The 25,346-nt window shown below is 44.6% G+C and overlaps 1 protein-coding gene across 1 annotated transcript in view; it reads right to left on the reverse strand.

The window, feature by feature from the left end:
• The window catches only part of UBR3 (ubiquitin protein ligase E3 component n-recognin 3), a 390,465-nt gene that overhangs the window by 125,183 nt on the left and 239,936 nt on the right, over window positions 1-25,346 (reverse strand). Inside the window, exons 25-26 of the mRNA XM_082260312.1 lie at window positions 22,503-22,652; window positions 14,429-14,562 (exon numbers count right to left, since the gene is read on the reverse strand). Coding sequence (XP_082116438.1) covers window positions 14,429-14,562; window positions 22,503-22,652 — 284 coding nt within the window. The remainder of the gene's footprint in view (window positions 1-14,428; window positions 14,563-22,502; window positions 22,653-25,346) is intronic.

Below are 25,346 nucleotides of genomic sequence, written 5' to 3' on the forward strand. Positions count from 1 at the left end.
AGTCAAAATCTCCCTTTGCAAAGGAACTGCGCAAACTTAACCGCCTCGAAGGTGGAGACCATCAGACCCAGCACTTGCATGCAAGTCCTAAGTGATGGTCGATAGTTGAACAGAAGCCGAACCTCCTCCTGTAGCTTCAGAAGTTTTGTCTGAGAAAAAAAAAAAAAACCCGTGCTGATGCTAAGTGCAGCGTCAGACCCAGGTAGTCCAGCTATGTGGACGAGACCGTGCCGATTTCTGAAAATTCAGTGTGCACGCGAACTCCTGCAGAGTTCGCACCGTAATGTCCAAGTCGGCTTCTAAAGCCAAGAAAGACTCTGCACGCAGAAGCAGATCCTCCAGGTAACCACTTCTGCGGTAGCAAGGCCAACACTGGGCCCAAAACCTTTGTGAACACCCAAGGAGCTGAGGCGAGACCAAAGAGTAACGTTACAAATTGAAAATGCTTCTCGCCCACGGCAAAACAAAGAAAACGCTGATACCCGACATATTTTGGAATATGAAGGTAAGCGTCCTTGAGATCGTTATAGGCCATCAGATCTCCTTGATGAAGGAAAGCTACTACAGTACGGATGGACTTCATCCCAAATTTCTGAACCTGCACAAAGTGGTTCAGAGCCTTGAGATCCATGATCTGACAAACCTTGTCTTCCTTCCTGGGAACTGTAAACAGATTTGAATAAAAATGTTCCGACTCTGGAACCAGCACAATAACTCCTAGTGCCAACAGGTCCCACACTGCTCCGTACAGGCCCTGCAGCTGCTCAGGAGGCAGGCATAAGTTGGAAGGAAAAAACCTTACCGGAGGCAAAGATCGAAACTCGATCTTGTAACGGAACCAAATCAGTTTTTGGACCCATTTGTCCTGAATGAGCAAGGTCCATGGATCTGAGTGAGGGCGCCCCTTCATGCTGGGGAAGGCTGGTCTGCAGAACCAGAAGTGCCCACTTTGGACTTCCGATTCCAACGCATCTTGGAGCCTTCTGCAAAGTTATGGTTGGATCTCAAGCCCTTTTTCTGCGATCCAATCAGACGAAAGGGCCGCTTGTTAAATGAAAAGAAAGTAACACACTTACGGCGAGGTTCCTTGCCCTTAGCAGCCTGCGGAAGCAATGTACTTTTGCCTCCTGCAAGGCCTTTAATAACCTCTTCCATAGGAGGCACCGAACAGATGGTCACCTACAAAAGGAAGATCAGTCAGGACCCTTTTAGAAGCCTGGTTGGCTGACCAGAACTTCCACCAGATCATGCAGGGAAGGATCACCGCTGTCACCGAAACCCTGCCGGCCAAGGGGCGCTGCATCCAAGGATGCATCACAAATTTACTGTAACCCCTGGATCAACTGATCCGCCAGCTCAGAAGGATGTTTCCCCTTCAGATCCTGATATAAAATCTTAGCCCATTTCGTTAAAGTCTGGGATACCAAGGTGATAGCAAACATGATCTAAAAATTGAACCAGCCACAGTGAAGAGGTACCGGACCAGAGCCTCAGCTCTTTTGTCCATGGGGTAAAGGATGGAGAATCCTCCATCGGCAAAAGTGTGGCCTTATTTAGCCTGGAAACCTGAGAGTCCACCAATGGTGGAACTATTCGTTTCTTCAGAAAAGACTCCTCTCCTAGAAAAAACGCTTAGGTATGCCAACCATGCATTTCAAGCAACCCCACTGACTAGTGACAATCTCTTCAAAATAGGTAGGAAAGGGAAACACCTTAGTCACCTTGGAAGATTTGCGGGTGCCAAACTGCACTGGCATCGCCGACTCCAACTTTAAATTTTCCCCCACTGATACAATCAGGGCCTCCACCAGCTCTTTTTCATGTGCGGCTATAGAGGAGGACGACTCAGTGGGCTAAATTTCATCCACAGAGGATACGGGTGAAGGCTGAGGGCTCTTCTTAACAGACCTCCTTTGCAGGGCTATATCTACTTTGACTACTGCAGGGCTGCCGTCATGGCTGCCAGGGTAGAATGAGACCCAGAGGGTCCTGCAGCTTCCTGGAGTGGTTTGGGTGGTGAAACACGCTCCAGAGGGTCTATGACCTTAAGGGGTTAATCAGAACCGCTCGGTTCAGAAAAATTAAAAAAAAATTTGCAGAAAAAAAAAAAAAAAAAAAAATCGGGAGACCCCCCCCTCCCCCCCCGTGCACCACAAGAATCAGTGCACCCGCGGCGCTGTATACAGCAGAGGAAGGATAGTGTACCCCCAGAGTACGGTCTGCCACCCTGCTAGAAAGAGGAAATGCTGACCTGACACTAGAGGCCCCCACAGCCCAGCCCTGCATCAGACTACAAGAAAATGGCTGCCATTAAACTCTATGGGGAAACCAAAAACATGGCCGCTGGACTACACAAACATGGCGGCGGAAGCCGGGAATACAGAATCCACGGCAAAATGGAGGCACTGCACGGGTCCCTGGACCCCGGGGAAGCACACAGACCCCAGGAGGGGACCCCCCTGCCCGCAGCACCCAGGTATGGACACCCCCAGCAGGGGGCCGGCAGCGGCATAACCCACTACTTCTCCGGCCCAGCACCATACAAGCCCCCCACCCAAAAGCACCCATGCCCCCCCAGAGGGGGCCAAGGGGCAGATGAGGGCACCTACACAGGGGAAACACCGCTAAGGAGAAGGGGGAAAAGTATGATGGGGGAGGAAGGACAGAGGAGGGGCCTACCATCCCCAGGGAGTGCCCTTGACCACTCCAACAATTCCATAAGAAAGGAGGGGGGACACTACTCACCATACCATGGTCACCAGGCAGGCACTACTCCCAGCCGTCCATCTTAGAATGGGGGTGCTACAGCCTGAGGTATGCTACGACTCTGATCATGACTGCTGTTGTGACCAGGACTATGCGATCTCGCGAGGTGTTTCACTCGCCGGCTAGCCCCCGTCCGGTGGCACTATGTCTCGGCCAACCTAGCGTGGAGCTAATAGTAGGGTCACCCACGCAGGCCTGACTGGGAAGACCATAAGGATCTAGGATATTCAGTGCGCCTCCCAGTCCGACTGTTGATTGTAGTTCACACAGGAACAGTTGATTGTAGTTCACACAGGAACAAAAAGAAAGTAAAATTCCATTTAAAAAGGAAAAAATACCAGGACTGCAGATTCCAGCAGAGAGCTAGGTCCTTACTCCTGACTAGGCAGAAAAAAATGGAGTCCTACAGCAGGAAGTGATGGTATACCCTCTGGGATTGCCCCAGGGGCATAACCAAAAAGGTTTCCACCTAGTCCAACTCCTGAAGAGAGACAGCATAAAGCCCAATGATCTGAAGACTTGAAGCTGTGTCAGTCAGTGAACGAAAGAGAAAATGCAATTACACTTACTAAACACAGGCGGCTGAAGAAATATTTGACAAGGTCTCTTTACTGGACTTTTATAGGTTTTTTCTTCCCAAAGAAAAACATCCCACTCTTTACAAACACACCTCATTTATGTCATCAATTTTCTCCGCCACCTATATTTGTGAGCAACTATTTTCAAGGATGAAGCACACTAAGGGCAAAATTAGAACCAAAATATCTCATGAGCACCTTGAGAATTCATTGAGAATTGCTACTACATCCATCAAACCAGATATTGACTTGAAAGGTTTATTACTCAGATAGGTATATTATCTAGATCAGTGATCGTTAAATTGTGATCTGCCCGACTTTTTCTGCTCACCAGCTATCCTTAAGGTTAGTGTATTTTATGTGTGGCCCAAGACCATTCCTCTTCTTGCAATGTGGCCCAGGAAGGTCAAAAGGTTGGACACCCCTGCTGTAAAGCATTCTGTTTGTAAAACGCCTATTTTAGGACTGTACATTCACTGCTCACACAGTAAAGCTCATGTGTAAAAGCACTCAAAGTTTGACCTATGTTCAGCCATCACTGCACATCTATCTGCTCATTTCAGAAACCTGAGCAATCAATACTTGGCCAAACCAATTCACAAGAAATTTTAGGTACGTTAATCACACCTCGGCAATTCCATTTGTCACATACAAAAGAATACATTTGAAGCACAAACAATCAATTTCCTTTGACAGCAGAGGGTAAACTCAACTATTAAAAGCCTCCAGCTACTGCAGGGCAGGCTAATACTTAGCTGTTGTCACCTTCCAGGAAAAAGAGAAACAAAAATAGTTTAATTACGGTATATGCAAGACCAGGACATTCCAAGAACAGTGTGTAATTTGTTTAAATAAAAGCAATGGATGGACTTTTAGTCTAAAGTTTAAGACATTTAGAAAAAATAGAATTTTTGTACTCCGTAAAATCCTTTTCTCTAAGTTCCGTGACAAACACAGCGCCATATTCTTTACCATAGGGTATGCTGCCCTCTACAGGAGTAGGACTAAGACAACACAAAAGCTTGGCTACGCCCCGTGGGACGTCCTCGGCTGGCATAATCTATCCCCCCCCCCCCCTCTTCTTAGAAATACTCCGTTTTGTAACAAGCAGTAACAAGCATAAAAACTCCTTAGAGGGGTTTTTACAGTAAGTACAAAAATCCTATTTTCTCTTCTCTTCATTGACAGACACAGCTCTATATTCTTTACCATAGGGATGTCCCAAAGCAGTGCCAAACAAGAGGGATGGGAATAATAAACCCAAGGCTAAACACAAACCAATCCAGGTAATAGTAGCTCAACTAGAACAGGAGCACAACCCGAAATACACCCTCAAGAGGGAAAAACAGACCCTCTAAATTGCAGCCTGCAAAACTTTGCGGCCAAAGGAGGCATCCGCAGATGTCAAAACATCCACTCTGTAAAACTTTGAAAAAGGATGCACCGACGACTAAGTGGCCGCCGTGCACACCTGCACCACTGATGCCCGACGATGGAGGGCCCAAGAAGCACTAAGTGCCTGAGTAGAATTTGCCATCACAGGGAAACGGGGGAAACAGACTCTTAAGCGAATAAGCCTGGGTCACAGTCTGTCTGATCCATCTCGAAATGGTAGCAGAGGAAGCCCTTCCGCGGCCTGTCCGTAATCACAAAGAATGAGTCTGACCTCTGAAAGGACTCAGTGGCTGCCAAATAGATCGAACACCTAGAATATGCAAGGCAAATTTTCTGGGATGAGCCAGCCTGTGACACAAGGAGGGCAGCACCATGGCCTCATTCAAATGGAGATCCGAGACAACCTTCGGAAACTATGGCTGTGGTCGCAGGACCACCTGATCCCCGTGAACCACCAGATAGCGAGCACAACAAGACAAAGCCTCCGACACCCTGCGAGCAGAGATGATAGCCACCAAAAAAAAGCGACCTTTGCGACAGCTTAAGTAAAGGGGTCTCCCATATTTCTTCAAAGGGAAGTTTTTGAAGAACTGACAGAATCAGCTTCAAAACCCACAGTGGCAGAGGAGAACGTACCGGCAGAGTAAAATGACAAACCCCTTGAAGGTATGTACGCACTAATAATTAGGAAGCCAAAGGGCTTTGAAAAAATCATCCATCCATCCAAATCAAAGGCAGAATCTGTAAGTCTATAGACAGAATGAGGCCCTGCTGCTGACTACTGCCACCCCCATGCAGACTGCAAGAGAGAAATCAAGTCAACCGCAAGCCATATCTGGCATGGACCCCACCTGGCCCTTATGAACCTACTGTCCAATAAAAGGCGATAGGCCAAGGCCAAGATTTTAATAAGGAGCTTAATGTCGTTGATTAGAAGGGATAGGTCAGTAATAACCAACTCCCACTTTCCAGGACCTTTGTTAGATTTAGAGACTACTGAGATATGCGCTATTCAGTAAAAAGTCAAGCGGGTTTCCCTTTCTAAGCAGGTTGAAAAACCATCCCAAATGTGAAACCCAACAAGTCCTGAAATTTGTAATAATAAATGGCAGAAAACCCATCAGGGCCCAAAGGAGATCCAGTAAAAGTCTGTTTAACTGCAGTAATAATTTCCAGGTCTTTGATGTGACCATTTAAAATAGTCCAATTGAGATGAAACATCTTCACCCGTATGGGGACTATACAAAGTGGCATAGTAGTGGTGAAACGCTTCCAAAACCTTCTGGGGGTGTTGGGTGTAAAGGCTATTAGGACAACGCAATTTTGGAATGGCAAAACTACGCGTCTTGGGGGTCAACTTGCATGCCAACACTGTTCCAATCCTGTCCTTATTTATATATAGAACTCAGTTGAGGCCCACCGCACACTCTTTTCGCGTAGTCAGGGCTAAATTAAGATTGAGACATACTTTCTCCATCTGTTGAAAGACTAAGGGATTGGGGCGACGTTTATGGACCTTGAGAAGGGATTGAAGGTCACGCTCAAGCCTGTTAATAGTAGATCATCGCTCTCTTTGGAGATGCAAAGCCACCTGAATAAGTTTCTCTCTCACTGTAGACTTATCAGCTGCCCATATTGTAACTGGGGACACGTCATCAGTTACATTTTCTTGAAAGTACTGGAGATACTAATTTTGATGTCCTCGCACCAACAAGGATCAGATGACGATTCATTAAATTTCCAATGAGTGGTAAGGGGGAGTGAAAAAAACGACGTAAGAGAGACTAAGACCTTGGAATCGTCAGACCAGGCAACATCTTAGAAGGTTGCTCTATATAAAATAGGAACCAGAGTACATGAGAGAAAGACATGATCAATATGAGAATATAGGGAATGAGTGACTGAAAAGTGAGTATAATCCCGAGTGGATGGGTGTAGCTCACGTCCCGCATCAACGAAGATTGTTTTCATTGGCCCCCTAGTGGAGCCCTATATATCCCTTTGCGAGTGCATTTTCTAGCCTAACGCTATTATCTGAGCCATCTTGAAGTTTGTAAACTTACTTTGTAAAGACCACCACACATTTATTTCCTTTAATTTTGTGACATGTATTTATTAAGACCTGTTTAGTAGGCACTGCTGTGTCACACATTTCACAGAACCTGCCTTCTGAACTACAGAGGTGATGAGAGGATGCGTTTCAGGAGGGGGAGTCAGTGCACGAATCACTGCTTGCAGGCAGCAAGGTACCATGGGATATGCAGCCCCCTAGATATTGAAGGTAAACAGCAAAGAAGAAGATGCAAAGCTAGAATCCAGGAAGTTGTGGAAAGAGATGGCTAGCAGACAGACACCACACAGACCATTTTAAGTAAGCTTATATTGGATTATCAAGAAATACTGTTTGTATTGCTATTACAATACTGATGTGAAAAAATGAAAGTGTATGCTGGGACTATAGATCTCCTTTAATGAACAATCCCCATGCGATGGGCTTCTTTAGTATTGATGAAATGGGCCAAAGAGGTAAATATATATATATATATATATATATATATATATATATATATATATATATATATATATATATATATATATACACACACACATACACTATAGTCAAAAAGTATTGGGACATCCGTTTTTACACGCACATGACTTTATTGGCATCCCAGTCTTAATCTGTAGGGTTCAAGTTTTATTGAGTTGGCCCACCCTTTGCAGCTATAACAGCTTCAACTCTTCTGGGAAGGCTGTCCACAAAATTTAGGCGTGTCTATGGGATAAGTTTATGACCATTCTTCCAGAAGTGCATTTGAATCTACGGACGAAGACTGGGATGCCAGTAAACTTCATGTGCGTGTAAAGGCAGGCGTCCCAATACCTTTGGCAATAGAGCGTATATGCGCATCGGTTCTGTAACCTACCCTTACACAAAATACATTATAGTATGCACCTAGATTTCTAAACGTAATAAAATTAATAAAATGAGATGCATAATCAGACTCTGCTCTATTAAAGTAACGATGAGATATTTACATAACAGCAGCATATTCTGAGCGGTGAACAAATCTAAGATCCTCTTAATTACTGGCACATATTAAGCACTCATCTTGCTTCACTCGCTTACACAAATCTGCACAGTACTGACAGTTTTCATGCCAGTTGTTGTGGCAAAAATCTGTTTCTAGTGATTTACAGACTAATTGTTCCTAATATCAAGCCCATAAATCTCCGCTCACCTCTAGGTATGTTCAACACATGATGGATGGCAGTACAAAGGCTAAAGTGAGAGACGGCTTGAAATGAAACAGATGGGTGAAAATGGCAAACTGCCTTTCATGCAGCATGTTCATTCCAGACAGGTATAAAAATCACACACAGTTTAAAGGAAAATTATTATAACACAAACTGAATGTACAGTATTTGAAAATATTTTAATTTCATTTTCATCTGGCTGATATAAAACACCTTAAATTAATATTTCCAATTTATCACAAGCAGACAGCAGGTGAGGATATAAAGCCCTGGTGCCCAACCTGTGGCCTAAGAGGTCTACTAGCCTCATGTAACGTTCCCGGTTTTGTATCGTCTTCTGCAGGCTGCAGCATATCCCCAGCAAAAAAAGGACAATGTCTACAGTCTCTGACCCTCATTTCCTCCATTAGGTCTGCTGTTTCTGAGAGTCCTCTCAAGCATTACATACACCTAACATTGTGTGTGGCCCTTTGGTGATGTCAGGGACTGCATTTGAGGCCCCCTTTAGCTCACAATTTGAGAACCACTGACAGTGAGTCTGCGCAAGGATTGTCCTATTTTGGCAACTATGTGTATGAGTCCTTAACAGAAGGCATACTAGTTCAGGGTCACCAATCCAACTGACTTACTTGCACTTACTGGGGATGATTTATGAAAGTTGAAAATCTTCACACCTAAAATTGAAAGAGCATTGTGGGGAAGAAAGACTGGTGCATACCAAAAATGGCACCAATTTCTATGTGTGTGTTTAGTCAGTAATATAATTTAATTAGTCACATTATTAAATGTGAGGCATGGCAATTTGTTAATTTCCTGCATGACGGTGGTAAGCCAGGCTGAAGTCTTACCTCCAGTGTGCACTAAAATTTAGGTGCATATATGTGAAGTGATCCTCTGCTGGGATCAGCCTAGATTTTCACCTCTACTTCCTCCATTGCTGCACCTTGCTGGCTGTTCATAAACATCCCCCCTCTTCTCTACTTGCTGTGGTTACAGTACTGTCCACCACTGTCCCTTTAGTATTTACACTACTCTGGTAATGGTATATATTTTAGAACTATTTTTAGATTAGAACATGACGCAAGTGATCCATAATTTAGACACAGCCAACAACACAAAGAACATATCCTAAGGCACAAAATTAATTTACCTATGGTAATTCCCCCCCCCCCCCCCCCCAATGACTAATTATCAATTATATGCAAAGCAAATTCCTGTTCTCTTTATCTTTAATCTTGTGCAGATGAAAAAAAATGGGAATTTTGACATACCTGTAAATTATAGATCTTGGAGTACAGTACAGGACACAGAGGCTGATTCTAAGACCATGGGTTATTCACCATTACCTTAAGGTGACTTTCTGGGAATCATCCTCTAGCGTATCCAAATAACTCCACCCACTCTGTGAGGCTCCAATGTTTTGTAATGAATAAGGAGATCACAGAGGAAGAGGGAAGGAGTGTGTGTTCTGTACAATATGGAATTACCAAGTATGTCAACAATTCCCAACATCTTAATCTCCTTAAACCAAGGGATGTCCCCAAGCAAAAAATCCAAAAGTGGGGCAACAAAAGACAAAAAACTGTAGTAAAAGGCCCACAGGAAGAACAAGAAGGGTCAACAGATCCGAACAGACAACTGCAGAAGCACCTTGTAGTGTAGTTGAGGCTCAAACCGCAACCTGTCAAATGGTTTTGAAAATGTGACCAGAAAAACAAGTGCTGGCCCTGTGACCCTTGAAAAGGACCAATGCTAAATGCTGGTAAAAAACCCAAGAACCGCAACCTCTTGGGGAATGGGTTCAGGTAAAGAGGGACACATCCCCTGAAGGCAGAAGCCACCCACCCAGCCAGGAGTTGGAAGGAGGAGTCAGGGACCACCCTGTGAGAAACAGAAGAGGGGTCAGTTGGCAAGGGACAAAGAGGTCTTGTCACCACCTGTCAGGATATAGGGAGGGAGAATGACATTACCACAGAACGCTTAAAAAAAGAGCCCTAGGGAAGCAAGAAAGACTGGCTTTCAGGATACTTCAGGAGTAGAAAAACAGGAGAGGGCCTCCAGGAAGAACACAGTGGGAGCCAATGCAGAACTACAGCTGTTAGGGTTAACTGAAATAAGAGGATGCCATTCTTACAGAGGCCCTTATAAAGGAGTAACCCCTTTCAGCACAAAGGGAGGGCTCTGCATGGGCTGAGGAAGGGACAGAGGGGGCACAAAACCACAAAAGCAACAAAGAATAACATTTTGCAAACGGAGTAAACAGGGAGTGAGGAGTCAAGGTGTTAGAAGAGGATTTAGAAGGACTAAGACCTGCTGGGTACCAACGGCTAGGTGTTTTGCGATTGCAAACAGGTAATTGCAGCATGAGAAATGGGAAAGTTTGTAGGTTGGGGTTATTTTATCATCACACTAAGAACTACTTCACATAATAGATTACTAAGAATTGGGGGGGGTGGCGGGAGGTCAACCTACATGCCCTCAAAAAAGATGGACACCCAACCTAGAGTGAGCCTAAGGCTGGCCCATACATGTTCAATTATCCTAAACTACCTTAACCACTTCCTACACGCTGGACGTCATATGACATCCAGGGCTTTAAGTGGGGATATCTGAATCAGATATTTTTCAGCCGGCCATTCCCTGCACCATAAGAACAATCATAACGGCTGTTCAGCCACGTGATCATTCTTACAGGCGGCGGGGGAGGGGAAATCCCCCCCACCCGCTGCCCTACAGATCTTCTACCTGCTCGACCAGAATGTGCCGGCGGCTGAAGTACACCATAGCGGCTGCCTAAGACCAGATGGTCCCCAGCAGTCTCTATGACTCTCGGAGGCCCTTGTTCAATCTGGACTGGAGAGTCCACCACCAGTGGAACAGTCCACTTCTTAATAAGGGACTCCTCATAAGTGTAACGCCTAGAAAATCGCTTAGGGACCCCAAGGGGACACTTTGGTCGTCCCCACTCTTTAGCGATAATTCTGTCAAAATAGGCAGGGAACGGAAACACCTTTGCCGCTCTGGATGGCTTGTGAGTCCCAAAGGGAAAATGCGCCTCCGTCGCAGCTGTGTCCTCCATCTTTTCCAGGTCTCACGCACAAACCTCATCAGTGCCTTCACCAGCGCCTTTTCCTGTGCGGCTGCAGATGTGGAGGAATCATCCTCACCATCAGAGGACTCCAGGCACGTGGTTGCAGACCAGGCAGGGTGACCCACGTCCGCGCATCCGCATCATATTTAGGATCTGATGGGACAGATGAGGCAGGGGAAGGCAGGGAGCGCTTTTTGCTAGCCTGTTACCTGAAAGTCACCCCCACCTGTGACACAAAGGACTCCAGGACCGCCGTCAGTGCATGGATGGATGGTTGGGACCCGGAGGGCCCCGCAGCCTCAGAGAGAGAATCAGGTGGGGAGATGTGCTCTAGGCCTCAAGGACAGACCCAGGCAGAAGCCCCCACCAGGTACAACCCCCCCCCCCCCGCACAGCTGATCATCCGGTCGCCGGAGGCGCACCCCCGCCCCCCATCGCCAGCATAGCGCCCTGCCCCCACCCCGGGAGGTGAACAAGCCCCAGGACAGATGAAAGGGGGGTGCCTGATGGGAAGGAGGGGAACCCAGGGGTGCGACCATCCCAAGGAGGGGCCCACGTCCACTACAAAACCCTCCAAAGGGAAGAGGGGGGACAGCTACTCACCATACCAGGAACCAGGTGGGCACCGCTCCAGACATAACCCTTCACCATTGAAATGGGGAGCTGTCGGCCAGGAGGGATGCTGCGACTCAGGCCGAGACCTGGTTGTATGCAACCTTGCGAGGTGTTTTAATCACAAGCCAGCACCTATCCAGTGGGGCTATAGCGCGGCCGACCAAGCGCAGAGCTGAGGTCTGGCAGCTGATTGTAGCTCTCACAGGAAAAACCAGGAGAAAAAAAGTTCCATCTAAAAGAAAAAATTTGCCAGGAGCAGAGATGCCAGCAAGGAACTAGGTCCTTACTCCTGACTAGGCAGAAAAAAAAAACTGAGTATCTCTAGCAGAGAGAGGGAGTATACCCTCTGGGACTGCCCATACGCATAGCCAGATTATTTTTCTGCCTAGTGTCCTACTCCTGTAGGTGGCAGTATAACCCAATTGTTATGAAGATCAGGAGCGGTGTCCGTCAATGAACGAAAGAGAAAAGCATTTTTTAGGCGTTTTCAGCAGCTCCCCTCCCTCTCCACTGGGGCAAATGCAAAATTGGTGATCTAGGTCTAATGCCGCACACAACTGCACAAGGTTCTGTTGTTGCAAGGCTAAAACTCTGTGAAAGATCAGTGCTGTCTCTTTTAAAAAGGACCCTTCCTTCAAGGTACCACCGTTGACACACTGCCAATCCCACTGCTTAATACAAGTAGGGAATCTTGGCTCAGAGCAACAGTTAATGAACTTGTTTGTTTGCTGTTGCCAAGGCCATCTTTATTAAGGCTGCAAGTAGGGATAAGCACAGGCATAAACTGATCAGTTTCCCAGTCTTGGCTGCTGAAAAACATCCCCACAGCATGATGCTGCCACCACCATGTTCCACTGTGGGGATGGTGTTCTTTGGGTGATGTGTCGGGTTTGTGAAAGACAGAGTTCTTTTGATGGCCGAAAAGTTCAATTTTAGTCTCATCAGACCAGAGCACCTTCCTCCATACTTTGTGGGAGTCTCCCACATGCCTTTTCGCAAACTCAAAACGTGCCATTTTGTTTTTTGCTGAAAGTAATGGCTTTCTTCTAGCCACTTTGCCATAAAGCCAACTCTATGGAGCGTACGGCTTATTGTGGTCCTATGTACATATACTCCAGTCTCTGCTGTGGAACTCTGCAGCTCCTCCAGGGTTACCTTAGGTCCCTGTGCTGCCTCTCTGATTAATGCCCTCCTTACCCGGTCTGTGAGTTTTGGTGGGTGGCCGTCTCTTGGCAGGTTTGCTGTTGTGCCATGTTCTTTCCATTTGGTTATGATAGATTTGATGGTGCTCCTGGGGATCATCAAAGATTTGTATATTTTTTTATAACCTAACCCTGACTTGCACTTAACAACACTGTCCCTTACTTGTTTGGAGAGTTCCTTGGTCTTCATGACGGTGTTTGGTTAGTGTTGCCTCTTGCTTAGGTGTTGTAGCCTCTGGGGTCTTTCAAAAAAGGTGTGTATATGTAATGACAGATCATGTGACACACGGGTGGACATCATTTCACCAATTATGTGACTTCTGAAGGTAATTGGTTGCACCAGAGCTTTTTATGGGCTTCATAACAAAGGGGGTGAATACATACGCACATGACAATTTTCTGTTTTCTATTTCTAAAAAATAATTTTATGTATATATTTTTCTCATTTCACTTCACCAACTTAGACTATTGTGTTCTGATCCATCACATAAAATTCAGATTAACAAAACATTGAACACAAGGCTGTAATGTAACAAACTAGGTAAAAAGTCAAGGGGGTGAATACTTTTGCAAGGTACTGTGTATAATATATTATATATATATATATATATATATATATATATATATATATATATATATTGTAAGCTGGGGAACAGGTAGCAGGTGCAAAGTAGTGACAAACAGTGTGGTGTTTATTGGTGCTATATACAAGTTTAAATACAGGTGCTGTACAGTGCTTTAAGGAAAACAAGCAGGAATAATAATAACAAAACAAAATCCTAGCCGTGTCCCGGCACTTACTACACACAAAGCAGGCCCTCACTACAGGCTGAACAAGCCTACAGCTTGTCAGCTTCCAAAAACACAGTCTGATAAGTTTACTGACCTTCCGCTCTCCTAGACAAACCTTGTCTGATTTCCCAGGCTGAGAGAGACCACTGCTGTCCGTCTCAGGTGAGTTTAAATTGGCCTGGTGAAGAGGACCAAGATCCGAACTGGATCATGGATCAGAGATCCCTAAAGGTATACGAGAGATGCCTGGGTGATGTATAAACCCCGAACAGGACTTTTCCTGTCTCTCTCTGGGACGCTCTGCTACTATATATATATACACACACACACACACATACATATATATACACACACACACATACATATATATATATATATACACACACACACACACACACACACATATATCACACACATATACACACACACATACACACACACAGACACACACACAGACACACACACTTAACTTGCATTAGGACTGCAGCAAAGGCTGTATCATTACTTATTGCTTGCAAAGTTGAAGAACTCATTTTTTTAATTCATAATAAAACTTTTTACTTGGGAGGCAAGTTTCTGGATACTTAGAAAGCCATTCATTGGAAACACCAAAATAAAACAAGGTCATTTATCCATGCTGGTTACAAAATTATAAACTTACTGGTTGGGTTCTGCTGTTCATGATAAAAACATAACTCATAATTACTGTAACTAGACCATTTACTACTTACATCTTTAAAATGTCGCTGTAGCACTGTAAGGCGGACATCATGTACTGCAGAGCATGTTCCCTCCTGATAGATCTGCTCCTCCTCACTTGTTGGAAGCTTCTTTGACTCAGACACTTTACGACGGTGTCCCAAAACTTTAAACATATGAGAAAAACATAAGATAAAAGCAAAACTTAATGGGCTGCTCTAGGCAAGTGAAAACATTCAGTGAACTGTCTATAGCACCTGTGAAACACTGCAAGTCAAAAGAGTCCAATTAATGAATCAATTCACATATCAATTTATATTTTAGACAATTTCCCAAGAACCCTCATAGTCATTAAGCACTTATTGCCAAAGCTTGGGCGTGGGCTTGCAGCCTCGTCAGTCACTTTGTTGTAATTCCCTCCTTCACAAATAAACAGTTGGGCTTTCTAAAGGCATCTGCTTTAAATATTTGGGTATTCCAACAGCAACTCACTGCAATCCCTTATATAGGTGTACTCCGATTGCAAGAGGAAGGAAGCTCTGGTGCAGTGCAAGTGTGATGACAGTTAATATGCTGAGAGGAAGAGAACAAAGCTTGCAAAGGAATAAACTCTTCAGTTCTTATATTTGAACTTCTACCATGTTAGCAATTTTCCTAAAGTTCAACTATACACACCTTTGCTCCAGTGATGCGGGCTCCCCTAAACCCCCACCATACTGCTGACATCTTCAGACTGCCGGCTTCAGGGTCTCAAATTACTGGTGGCTTTCACTGACCTGGCAGGGAAGGGATGACATCACTTCCGTGCATACGTGGGAGTTCAGTCAGATTCGGCATTGCCAAATTTGTACAGTGAGCTGCGCTTGTGCAAGGGCGGACAGGCAGGTAAGTAACTTTAATGCAGAAGAGACAAAGCAGGTCTCTTCTGCATTAAAATTCCTGCCTGTTCACCCATTTTCAATTTCGCCCTAATGTTTCACTTTAAGTTCAGTTTTACAGCTTGACTCTGGGCAGAAATACATTAAAATATAGTCTTTAATAGCCACAAGATCTAAACCACTGTGTGCAGTGACAACACCACTACAGGCTGCCAGCAGAAAATGCCAGGAGGGGGCAGAGACAAAAAGAAGAGAGCACAGCAGTGACTGGTCTTTATTACAAGGAACTCCAGCGCAAAGGAAATGTTTCACACTGGATTACTGCACAGATCTGGAAGAAACACACAAAGCACTCAAAGATTTAAAGCGGAGTTCCAGCCATTTACTCACCTGTCCAACGGTCCAGCGATGCGGCCGCCGGAAGCCTCGATCCTCTCCCTCGGCGCCGGCATCACTGCTGTGGGCACCCGGCTGTTACAGTTTGCGGCTTCACAGCCGGGTACCCACTGCGCATGCGCGAGTCGCGCTGCGCGCCGTGATTGGCCGGCAATCTTCTGGGACCTCTGACGTGTCCCAGAAGATTGCAGGGAGGGAGGGGGAGAGGAGAACTTCCGCTCAGGGCGCCGCGGCGCTCCGAGCGGAAGTGGGAGCGGGTACCTGTCAAAACTAGGTACCCGCTCCCCCCCCCAAAAAATGACATGCCAAATGTGGCATGTCGGGGGGTCAGGACTCCCTAAAGCGGAAGTTCCACTTTTGGGTGGAACTCCGCTTTAAAGCAAAACTAAACACATCGATTTTGATTTAACAGTTTAAAAAAACAGTTACATTACTGCGAAGGGAACAGAACTGTCACATTGGTTGTGCTCTCAACCAAACTGTCAAACTATCAAATGGCTGGTGTGAAAACTAATCACATGTGGAGCACAATGGCAGTTAAAGATCAAACAGTGGCCAAGAGAGCAGCTTCCTTGGCTAAAAATAGGGTTTAGTTCTGCTTTAAGAAGGAATACACATGCCTCTTGTATTTATACGTTCACCTTTGAGGTTTGGTTCACATCTATGCAGTTTGCTTTTGATCAGTTTCTGCAGTGCTTTTTGCGTTTTTTTTTTGCACATGATTTTACCATGATTTGCGTTTCGCATTTTTTATGCTTTTTTATGCCAATTTGTTGTTGGGCAGATTTAAAAATGCAAATGGCCGTAAAATCGCAGCACTATAGGCTTTTTCTGCAGCTTCTCTACTGAAGTCTATTGAACCAAAAAAGCACCATCATTTCCCTGATCCTTTCCAAAAACACAGCAGCTGAAAAAAGCATAGATGTGAACGTATCCCATAGGAAACCATGTTAAAAGTAAAAACTGTAGGAGTGTTTCTGCAAAAAGCACCAAAATATGCTTTAGGTGTGAACCAGACCTAACTTTAACTAAATTAAATAACTTTTTCGATTCCTTTTTTAAAATGGGGGGTATTGAAAATAATCGGCGCATCGCAATACAGCCTTGCTCGATTCCGCCTCCCGACTCCTCTCCCTTGTCACATTCATCTTAATGGCGGCTTAGAAGACACTCAAACTCAGCCACCTATGTGTTGCCACCTTCCACCAATACCCTGCTCTCTCCCCTCATTTTCCTGCTCACTCACTAGCCAATAGAAAGTAACCCCAGGGTATAATGAGTCCATGAGGAGCCACGCTGTGTGCACATGTTTACGGGGACATGGAAGGCCGGGGCTGTAGGCAGCTTAGCCTGTCCGTGCTGGCGCTGCTGCTGCTGAGAGTGGTGGTGGCCAGGCTTGTGGAGCACGGAGCTCTGGGGAGGAGACTGGCCATCAGTACCTTGGTCCCTGGGGGGGTTCGGGGCTGCCGAAGGATTCCCAGATAGAGGTGTGAAGCTGGAGGACGATGAGGCCAAGCCGGAGGAGAGCGGCAGAGCCAGGTGAGGGTGCCGCGAGGGGAACACTAAGGGAACTGGACATAAAAAGGGAGATGCCAGACTGTACAGTCCAAGCTGACCAATACCATCCCTTACCAACAACCTGTCACCATAATATACTGTTCCTGCTGCCACCACTGCTCATTACCATTGGTCTCCCCTGCCCAGTGTTAACACGGCCAAATTCCCATCCTTATTGACCAGTACATCCACACAGTCCTCGGTTTTAAGTAGTGAACAAATATAGTCCTGAAATATATATATATATATATAACTTTGATAGGATTGAAAGAAACCTTCTGTGTATTCAAAGTAATTCCAATGCTGAGTGTATGGTGTTCAATTTCAAACCATTAACTAGAAATCATTTTCTGGTGAATGGTTTGAACACAGTACACTCCGCATTGGAAGTAATTTAAATACACACAAGATTTCTTTCAATCATATCACATCACAGATATTATATATATTATATAGATTTCAGGACTATATTTGTTCACTACTTAAAGACACTTTTGTACATTTCTCACCGCAAAGCGCTACACACCATTTTTTGTTTTATTACCTATTAAAGGTTGTATATTTATTGTGTGCTAGCTGCTAACTATTGATACAGCGCTCACTTTATTTTGTTATTAATGCAAATATGACAGCATATTCCCCAGCTGGCTGTCAAACTGCCTGATCTCCTCCACAGCCTGTTCCTCTCCCCGCAGGTCCCACTATCTCTCGCCCACCCCCTCAAACTGCTCCTGGTCATTAACCCCAGATCACCCAACCTCCACATCAGAGGGACATGGCTCTCAGCCCACTACCTCCATTCACAGTCTCCCACCCCACCCCATGCAACCCTTAACAAATCGGAGGTCCTACCCATTCTTACCCCTGGGCCCCTCCATCCTTCAGTTCCTATCACCCCCTCCCCAGAATCCTCCAGCCTTCCATTCCTATCCTCAGATTCTTCCATCCTTTCCTTCTTATTCATTGATTCCTCCATCTTTAGATTCTTATCCCTTCACCCCTTCATCCTTCAGTTCTATCCCCAGACTCTTCCATCCAATAGTTCCTATCTCCAGACTCCTCAATCCTTCCTTACGCATTCGTGGATTCCTCCTTCCCTATCCCGACACTTTTATCCTTCCTTTCATATTCATGGATTCCTCCTTCCCAATCCCCAAACTCTTCCATCCCTCCTTTCCTATTCATGGAGTCTTCCTTCCCAATCCCCAGAGTCCTCCATCCTTCCTTTCCTAGTAATGGATTCCTCCTTCCCTATCCCCAGACTCTTCCATCTCTCCTTTCCTATTCATGGAGTCTTCCTCCCCTATCCCCAGACTCATCCATCCTTCCTTCCTTCCTTTCCGGTCCATGGAGTCCTCCTTCCCAATCCCCAGAGTCCTCCATCTTTCCTTTCCTAGTAATAGATTCCTCCTTCCCAATCCCCAGACCCCTCTCTATCCTTCCTTTCCTAGTCATGGATTCCTAATTCCCTATCCCTAGACTCCTCCATCCTTCCTTTCCTAGTCATGGATTCCTCCTTCCTTATCCCCCAGACTCTTCCTTCTTTTGATTCTTCCATCCTTCAGTCGTTCTAAGGGCTCTTTCACATGGGCGATCCGATCAGATCCGCCTGTCAGTTTTTTAGGCGGATCTGATCGGATCCTCCATGCAGCTCTATGGGGCAGCGGATGTCAGCGGAGACACCTCCGCTGACACCTGCTGCCATCCGCATCCGATCCTGTCCGTGAAATCCGGACGGATGGAAACGCTATTTTTCCATCCGTCCAGGGATCGGATGAGAGCGGACAGGCGGTCCGCTCTCATCCAAACCCCCATAGAGAGCAGCGGGGGCTGTGACACCTCCCTCTCCGCACTGCAAGCAGAGACGGAGCTGTCACCCGCCGGTTCAGCGGGGATCAGCGGATCGATCCCCGCTGAGCAGCACGGATCCGCCTACGGAGGCGGACCGTGTGAAAGAGCCCTTACTGCTTAAATTTGTTGATGAAAGCCATGGGCAGTAATCGTGATGCATCGTGAGGCATCGCGGAATCGAAGATCGGATAATCGTAATCTAATCGAATCATGAGACCACAGTTGGTAGGACTTTTTCCTCCTGGCTTGTTTCTTGACAAAATAACTATTTTTATTTTATTTTTTGTGTGTACTATTTTGTTATTTATAGCAAGAAAATTTAAATTCATTACTTCAGAAAAGCACTAAGTCACCAGAGCCAGTGGAAGCTCATAGGAATCCTGGTGGTAGACAACACAAATTGCATAACTTAACAGGGCTGATACAATGAAAATAAATTGCTGAAATGTAATAGATTAGAGTCACTGTACAGGTTCATAAATCACAAACCTCCTTTAAAATAAAACCTAGCAGTGTTCAAGAAACACTGACACTGTCGGATGACCGTTCCAGGCCTGCACCAATACAGTTTTTTTTTACCAGCGAGTACAAGTACCAATACGTTCGATCAAGTAGTCGCCAATACTGAGTATCGATACCTTTGTGGTACAATTTGAGCCCGTGTGTGTGTGTGTGAGAGAGTGTGTGTGAGAGTGTGTGTGTACACATATACTAATTCTTCTTTAACCACTTCCATACAGGGCCTATTCTGGCACTCCTCTCCTACATGTAAAATGTATTTTTTTTTTTTTTTGCTAATTACTCAGAACCCCCAAACATTAAATATGTTTTTTTTTTAGCAGAGATCCTAGGGAATAAAATGGTGGTCGATGCAACTTTTTATGTCACACTGTATCTGCGCCCCAATTTTTGAAACGAGTTTCATTTTTGGAAAAGAAACGGTTTCATGAATTTAATTATTTTGTATAATGTGAAAGATGATGTTACGCCGAGTAAATATATACCTAACCTGTTACACTTTAAAATTGCACAAATAAATGGCACAAAAGTTGGGTACTAAAAAATCTCCATAGGCTACGCGTTAAAAATATTTTACAGGTTACCAGTTTAGAGTTAGAGGAGGTCTTGGGCTAAAATTGTTGCTCTCGCTCGAATGTTCGCGGCAATACCGCACGTGTGGTTTGAACGCCGTTTACATATGTGGGCAGACCCCACATTTGTCCTCTAGGCTGGAAAGACTAAGATCAAAAGAAATATAAAAAAACAATCTCTGCCTTTCCAGCCAAGTCCACGGCAGTATTTACAACTGCCAGGCCGGACGTGAAGTCATAACGTCGCATCAGGGCCTCCGAAAGTCAGAGACTGCCGGGGACCATCATATGGTGAACTTCCGCCGCCGGCCAGCAAAAGCACAATGGCAGCTGAAAGCATTCCTTCTCTGGCTCACTGATGCCTGTAGCTGCAGGCCTCATTCAGATATCTCAACTCAAAGTTCAGGATGTTCTTGGGCAGGAAGTGGTTAAACCTGAACTCCCGGAAAAATAAACATGGTCTAAATACAAGAGAAATGTGTTTTCCTACTTGAATCTTCGTTTGCTTTGTGTATTTCTTCCACATATGTGCAGTAATCCAGTGTGAGGCTTTGCCTTCGGGCATGAGCTTCCTGTAATAAAGACCAGTCATTGCTGCTCTCCTTGTGAAGAATGAGTGTCTCTGCCACCTCCTGCAGATTTCTGGTAGAACCTCCTGGGTTCCTCTCACAGCTGTAGCCCCATCATCAGAAAATGGAAAGAGTATGGCACAACTGCAAACCTACCAAGACATGTCTGTCCACCTAAACTGACAGGCCGAGCAAGGAGAGGATTAATCAGAGAAGCAGCCAAGAGGCCCATGGTAACTCTGGGGGAGCTGCAGAGAGAGCCACAGCTCAGTTGGGAGAATCTGTCCACAGGACAACTATTAAGCTGGCCAAACACTAGCCGGATAATCATTTAAACTCAATTTCGAAAAACGAAAAAAATCGGCCGTGAGAGCAGACTATAGTGCCATCATGTAATGACCGAATTTCGAACGATAAATCATTCAATGGACATAAATGAATCAGTTTTTCATTCAGTTTGTCACATATGCCTAGTACAAACAGTTCAGTCGAGAAACACATTAACCTTTCAATTTATCGTTCTTTCAGGCAGAATTTTCCAAACTGTTCCTTCAATTTTTTGGCTCTGAAAAGTTAAAAATGATTTTCTATTTGTGCCCATTAACTGGACGGAAAACGAAAGATCGGACCAAATGACAGATGTTTCGAATGATTTTTCGGCTAGTCTATGGCCAGCATTAGTTGTGCACTCCATAAATCTGGCCTTTATGGAAGAGTGGCAAGAAGAAAGCCATTGTTGAAAACAAGCCAAAAGAAGTCCCATTTGCAGTTTGCGAGAAGCCATGTGGGGAACACTGCAAGCATGTGGAAGAAGGTGCTCTGGTCAGATGAGACCAAAATGTAACTTATTGGCCTAAAAGCAAAACGTTATGTGTGGCAGAAAACTAACACTGCACATTACGTCAAACGCACCAACCCCACCGTGAAACATGGCAGTGGCAGCATCATGTTCGGGGATGCTTTGCTTTAGCAGGGACAGGGAAGCTGGTCAGAGTTGATGGGAAGATGGATGGAGCCAAATACAGGGTGCTCTTAGAAGAAAACCTGTTAAGAGTCTGCAAAAGACTTGAGAATGGGGCAGAGATTCACCTTCTAGCAGGACAATGACCCTAAACATACAGCCAGAGCTACAATGGAATGGTTTTGATCAAGGCAGAATCATGTGTTAGAATGGCACAGTCAAAGTCCAGACCTGAATACAACTGATAATCTGTGGCAAGACATGAAAATTACTGTTCACAGACACACTCCATCCAATCTGACAGAGCTTGAGCTATTTTGCAAAGAAGAATTGGCAAAATGTTCACTCTCTAGATGTGCTAAGCTGGTAGAGACATACCAAAAAAGACTTGCAGCTGTCATAGCAGCCAAAGGTGGTTCTACAAAGTATTGACTAAGGGGGGCTGAATACACTTTTCAGATATTTGTAAAAGATTATGAAAACCATTTATCATTTACCGTCCACTTCACAAATATGTGCCACTTTTTGCTGGTCTATCACATAAAATCCCAATAAAACACATTTACGTTTTTGGCTGTAACATGACAAAATGTGGAAAATTTTAAGGGGTATCAATACTTTTTCAAGGCACTGAATGCACAGCACAGTGATGATGTCACTGCTACCTTTACAAGGTAATGTCTGGGTTTGCATCCTTTGCAGACATTGAAGAATAGATTTCAATAAAAATGTTTGTGCCCAGAAAAAAAAAAAACAGCACTGAATCATCTGCTTACTGTGCTGTAACTTAACAAGAAACTTACCAGATGTTGCTTGCAACAACACCACTAGGCCAATGGGACGGTCCTCTGTAGATGGGCCACTCTGTCCACATATCACACAATCGTATGATGGCTCAGAAACCTGCTGTTCTGGTGCAGCTATTTCCATGGCAACATCACCGTCAGGCGATTCTGTAAAGATAAAAAGAAAGCTAGGTATAAATTATCTTACTACATGTTAATGTTTTATACTATGTCTTGTTTATAAGTACAAATTATCGGGGGGGGGGGGGATATTTGCTCATTACATGTGCAGATGCATTCCAAGTCACTACAATCCCCCAGTCTGACAAAATACAATATATTTCGAGGGGTAGTTTGTCTGAATTTGGGATTGAACTACAGCCAGTACACCGGAATCCCTACAGAAACTGCCGTTTCACAGCGGAGTGATCATATCCTACATAGACCAAAGGTGGCCATACACCCTGCTGGGTGAATGACAAAATTGACAGATTCCCCTCCTGACAGATATGACTCTCCTGCTGTGGCCTCTGTATTTTGCCAGAATACCCAAAGAGTGCCTGCATTTGATGAATTGTTCAACTGAAGGACGCCGGATGGAGTGGTGCCAACAGGACCACCCTATGATTGATTTTTTGCCAGATTATGAGGAACCAGCAAAAATTCACTCAGCGTATGAATAGCTTAAAGTGGTTGTAGACCTTCACATATATACAGTTAAGTGACTGGCCTCGGGTGATATGCAGAGGTGGAACAAATCCTTCTACATCATTTGTACCTGTTTATCTACTGTCTTCTCTTCTCTACATCCATTCAAATCTTGCGGAATCTTGAAGGCTTGTCTGAGAGTTCAGAATAAAGGGTGCGGAAAGCTGAAGTCACACTCAGTGCGCCAGTGTTAATTTTGGCAGCAAATTTCAATTTAGTTTTAGTCTTAGTCTTAGGACTAAAATGGCATTTTAGTTTTAGTCCCATTTTAGTCTTCTACAAGTGTTTTAGTTTTAGTCGTATTTAGTCGACTAAAACTCCAGTACATTTTAGTCGACTAAAACATCTTACATTTTAGTTGACTAAAACTCATTTTAGTCATCTATAAATCGAATGGGTGTAGTTCAATTGTAATTTGTAATGCATTATTTAAGCATTTCTCTACAATTTCCAAACTCGTTATATACTACTGCTGGTCCTGGAGTGAAAAATCGAATATGTTATTATTTATGGTATTAAGCTTTAAGCATGCACTAGCACAGCACTACACCAGTGTTAATTTTGGCAGCAAATTTCAATTTAGTTTTAGTTATAGTCTTATGACTAAAATGCCATTTTAGTTTTAGTCGTATTTTAGTCTTAAGACTAAAATGCCATTTTAGTTTTAGTCGTATTTTAGTTATCTGAATTGTTTTAGTTTTAGTCATATTTTAGTCGACTTTAACACTGCAGTGCGCAGAGCTCAGTAAGGAAAGATCTGATAGATTGGAGGGAAGAGACGAACCCCTCTCTGCTACATCCCCCCCCCCGTCACATTTTTTTCCTATTGGTGTCAGGAAAACTTCAGAAGTGATTCACAATGATCGAGGAGCAAGGCAGCAGACAGAAATGACACGGAGGGGTGTACTCACTTTTGTGAGATAATATATATATATATATATATATATATATATATATACACACACACACACACGCAGTATCTCATAAAAGTGTGTACACCTCTCACATTTTGTGTGTATCTATATATTATATATATATATATATATATATATATATATATATATATATATATATATATATATATATATACACACATATACACACACACACATACATATATATACGTACATACATACGGTATCTCACAAAAGTGTGTACACCCCTCACATTTTTTGTAAATATTTAATTATATCTTTTCATGTGACAACACTGAATACATGACACTTTCCTGCAATGTAAAGTAGTGAGTGTACAACTTGTATAACAGTGTAAATTTGCTGTCCCCTCAAAATAACTCAACACAGCCATTAAAATCTAAACCGCTGGCAACAAAAGTGAGTACACCCTTAAATGAAATGTCCTAATTGGGCCCAAAGTGTCAATATTTTGTGCGGCCACCATTTTTTTTCTAGCACTGTTTTAACCCCTTTGGGCATGAAGTTCACCAGAGCTTCACAGGTTTCCACCGGAAGTCCTCCACTCCTCCATGACGACGTCACAGAACTGGTGGATGTTAGAGACCTTGTGCTCCACCATCTTCCGTTTGAGGATGCCCCACAGATGCTCAATAGGGTTTAGGTCTGAAGACATGCTTGGCCAGTCCACCACCTTTACCCTCAGCTTCGTTAGCAAGGCAGTGGTCATCTTGGAGGTATGTTTGGGGTCGTCATGCTGGAATACTGCCCTGCGGCCCAATCTCCAAAGGGAGGGGATCATGCTCTGCTTCAGTAGGTCACAGTACATGTTGGCATTCATGGTCCCCTCAATGAACTGTAGCTCCCCAGTGCTGGCAGCACTCATGCAGCCCCAGACCATGACACTCCCACTACCATGCTTGACTGTAGGCAAGACACACTTGTCTTTGTACTCCTCACCTGATTGCGGCCACACGCTCTTGACAGCATCTGAACCAAGTAAGTTTATCTTGGTCTCATCAGACCACAGGACATGGTTCCAGTAATCCATGTCCTTAGTCTGCTTGTCTTCAGCAAACTGTTTGTGGGCTTTCTTGTGCATCATCTTTAGAAGAGGCTTCCTTCTGGGACAACAGCCATTCAGACTAATTTGATGCAGTGTGCAGCGTATGGTCTGAGCACCAACAGGTTGACACAGCAATGCAGGCAGCACTCATACATCTATTTCCCAAAGACAACC

This window comes from Pelophylax lessonae, assembly GCF_965119305.1.
Source record: "Pelophylax lessonae genome assembly, chromosome: 6".
NCBI lineage: Eukaryota > Metazoa > Chordata > Amphibia > Anura > Ranidae > Pelophylax > Pelophylax lessonae.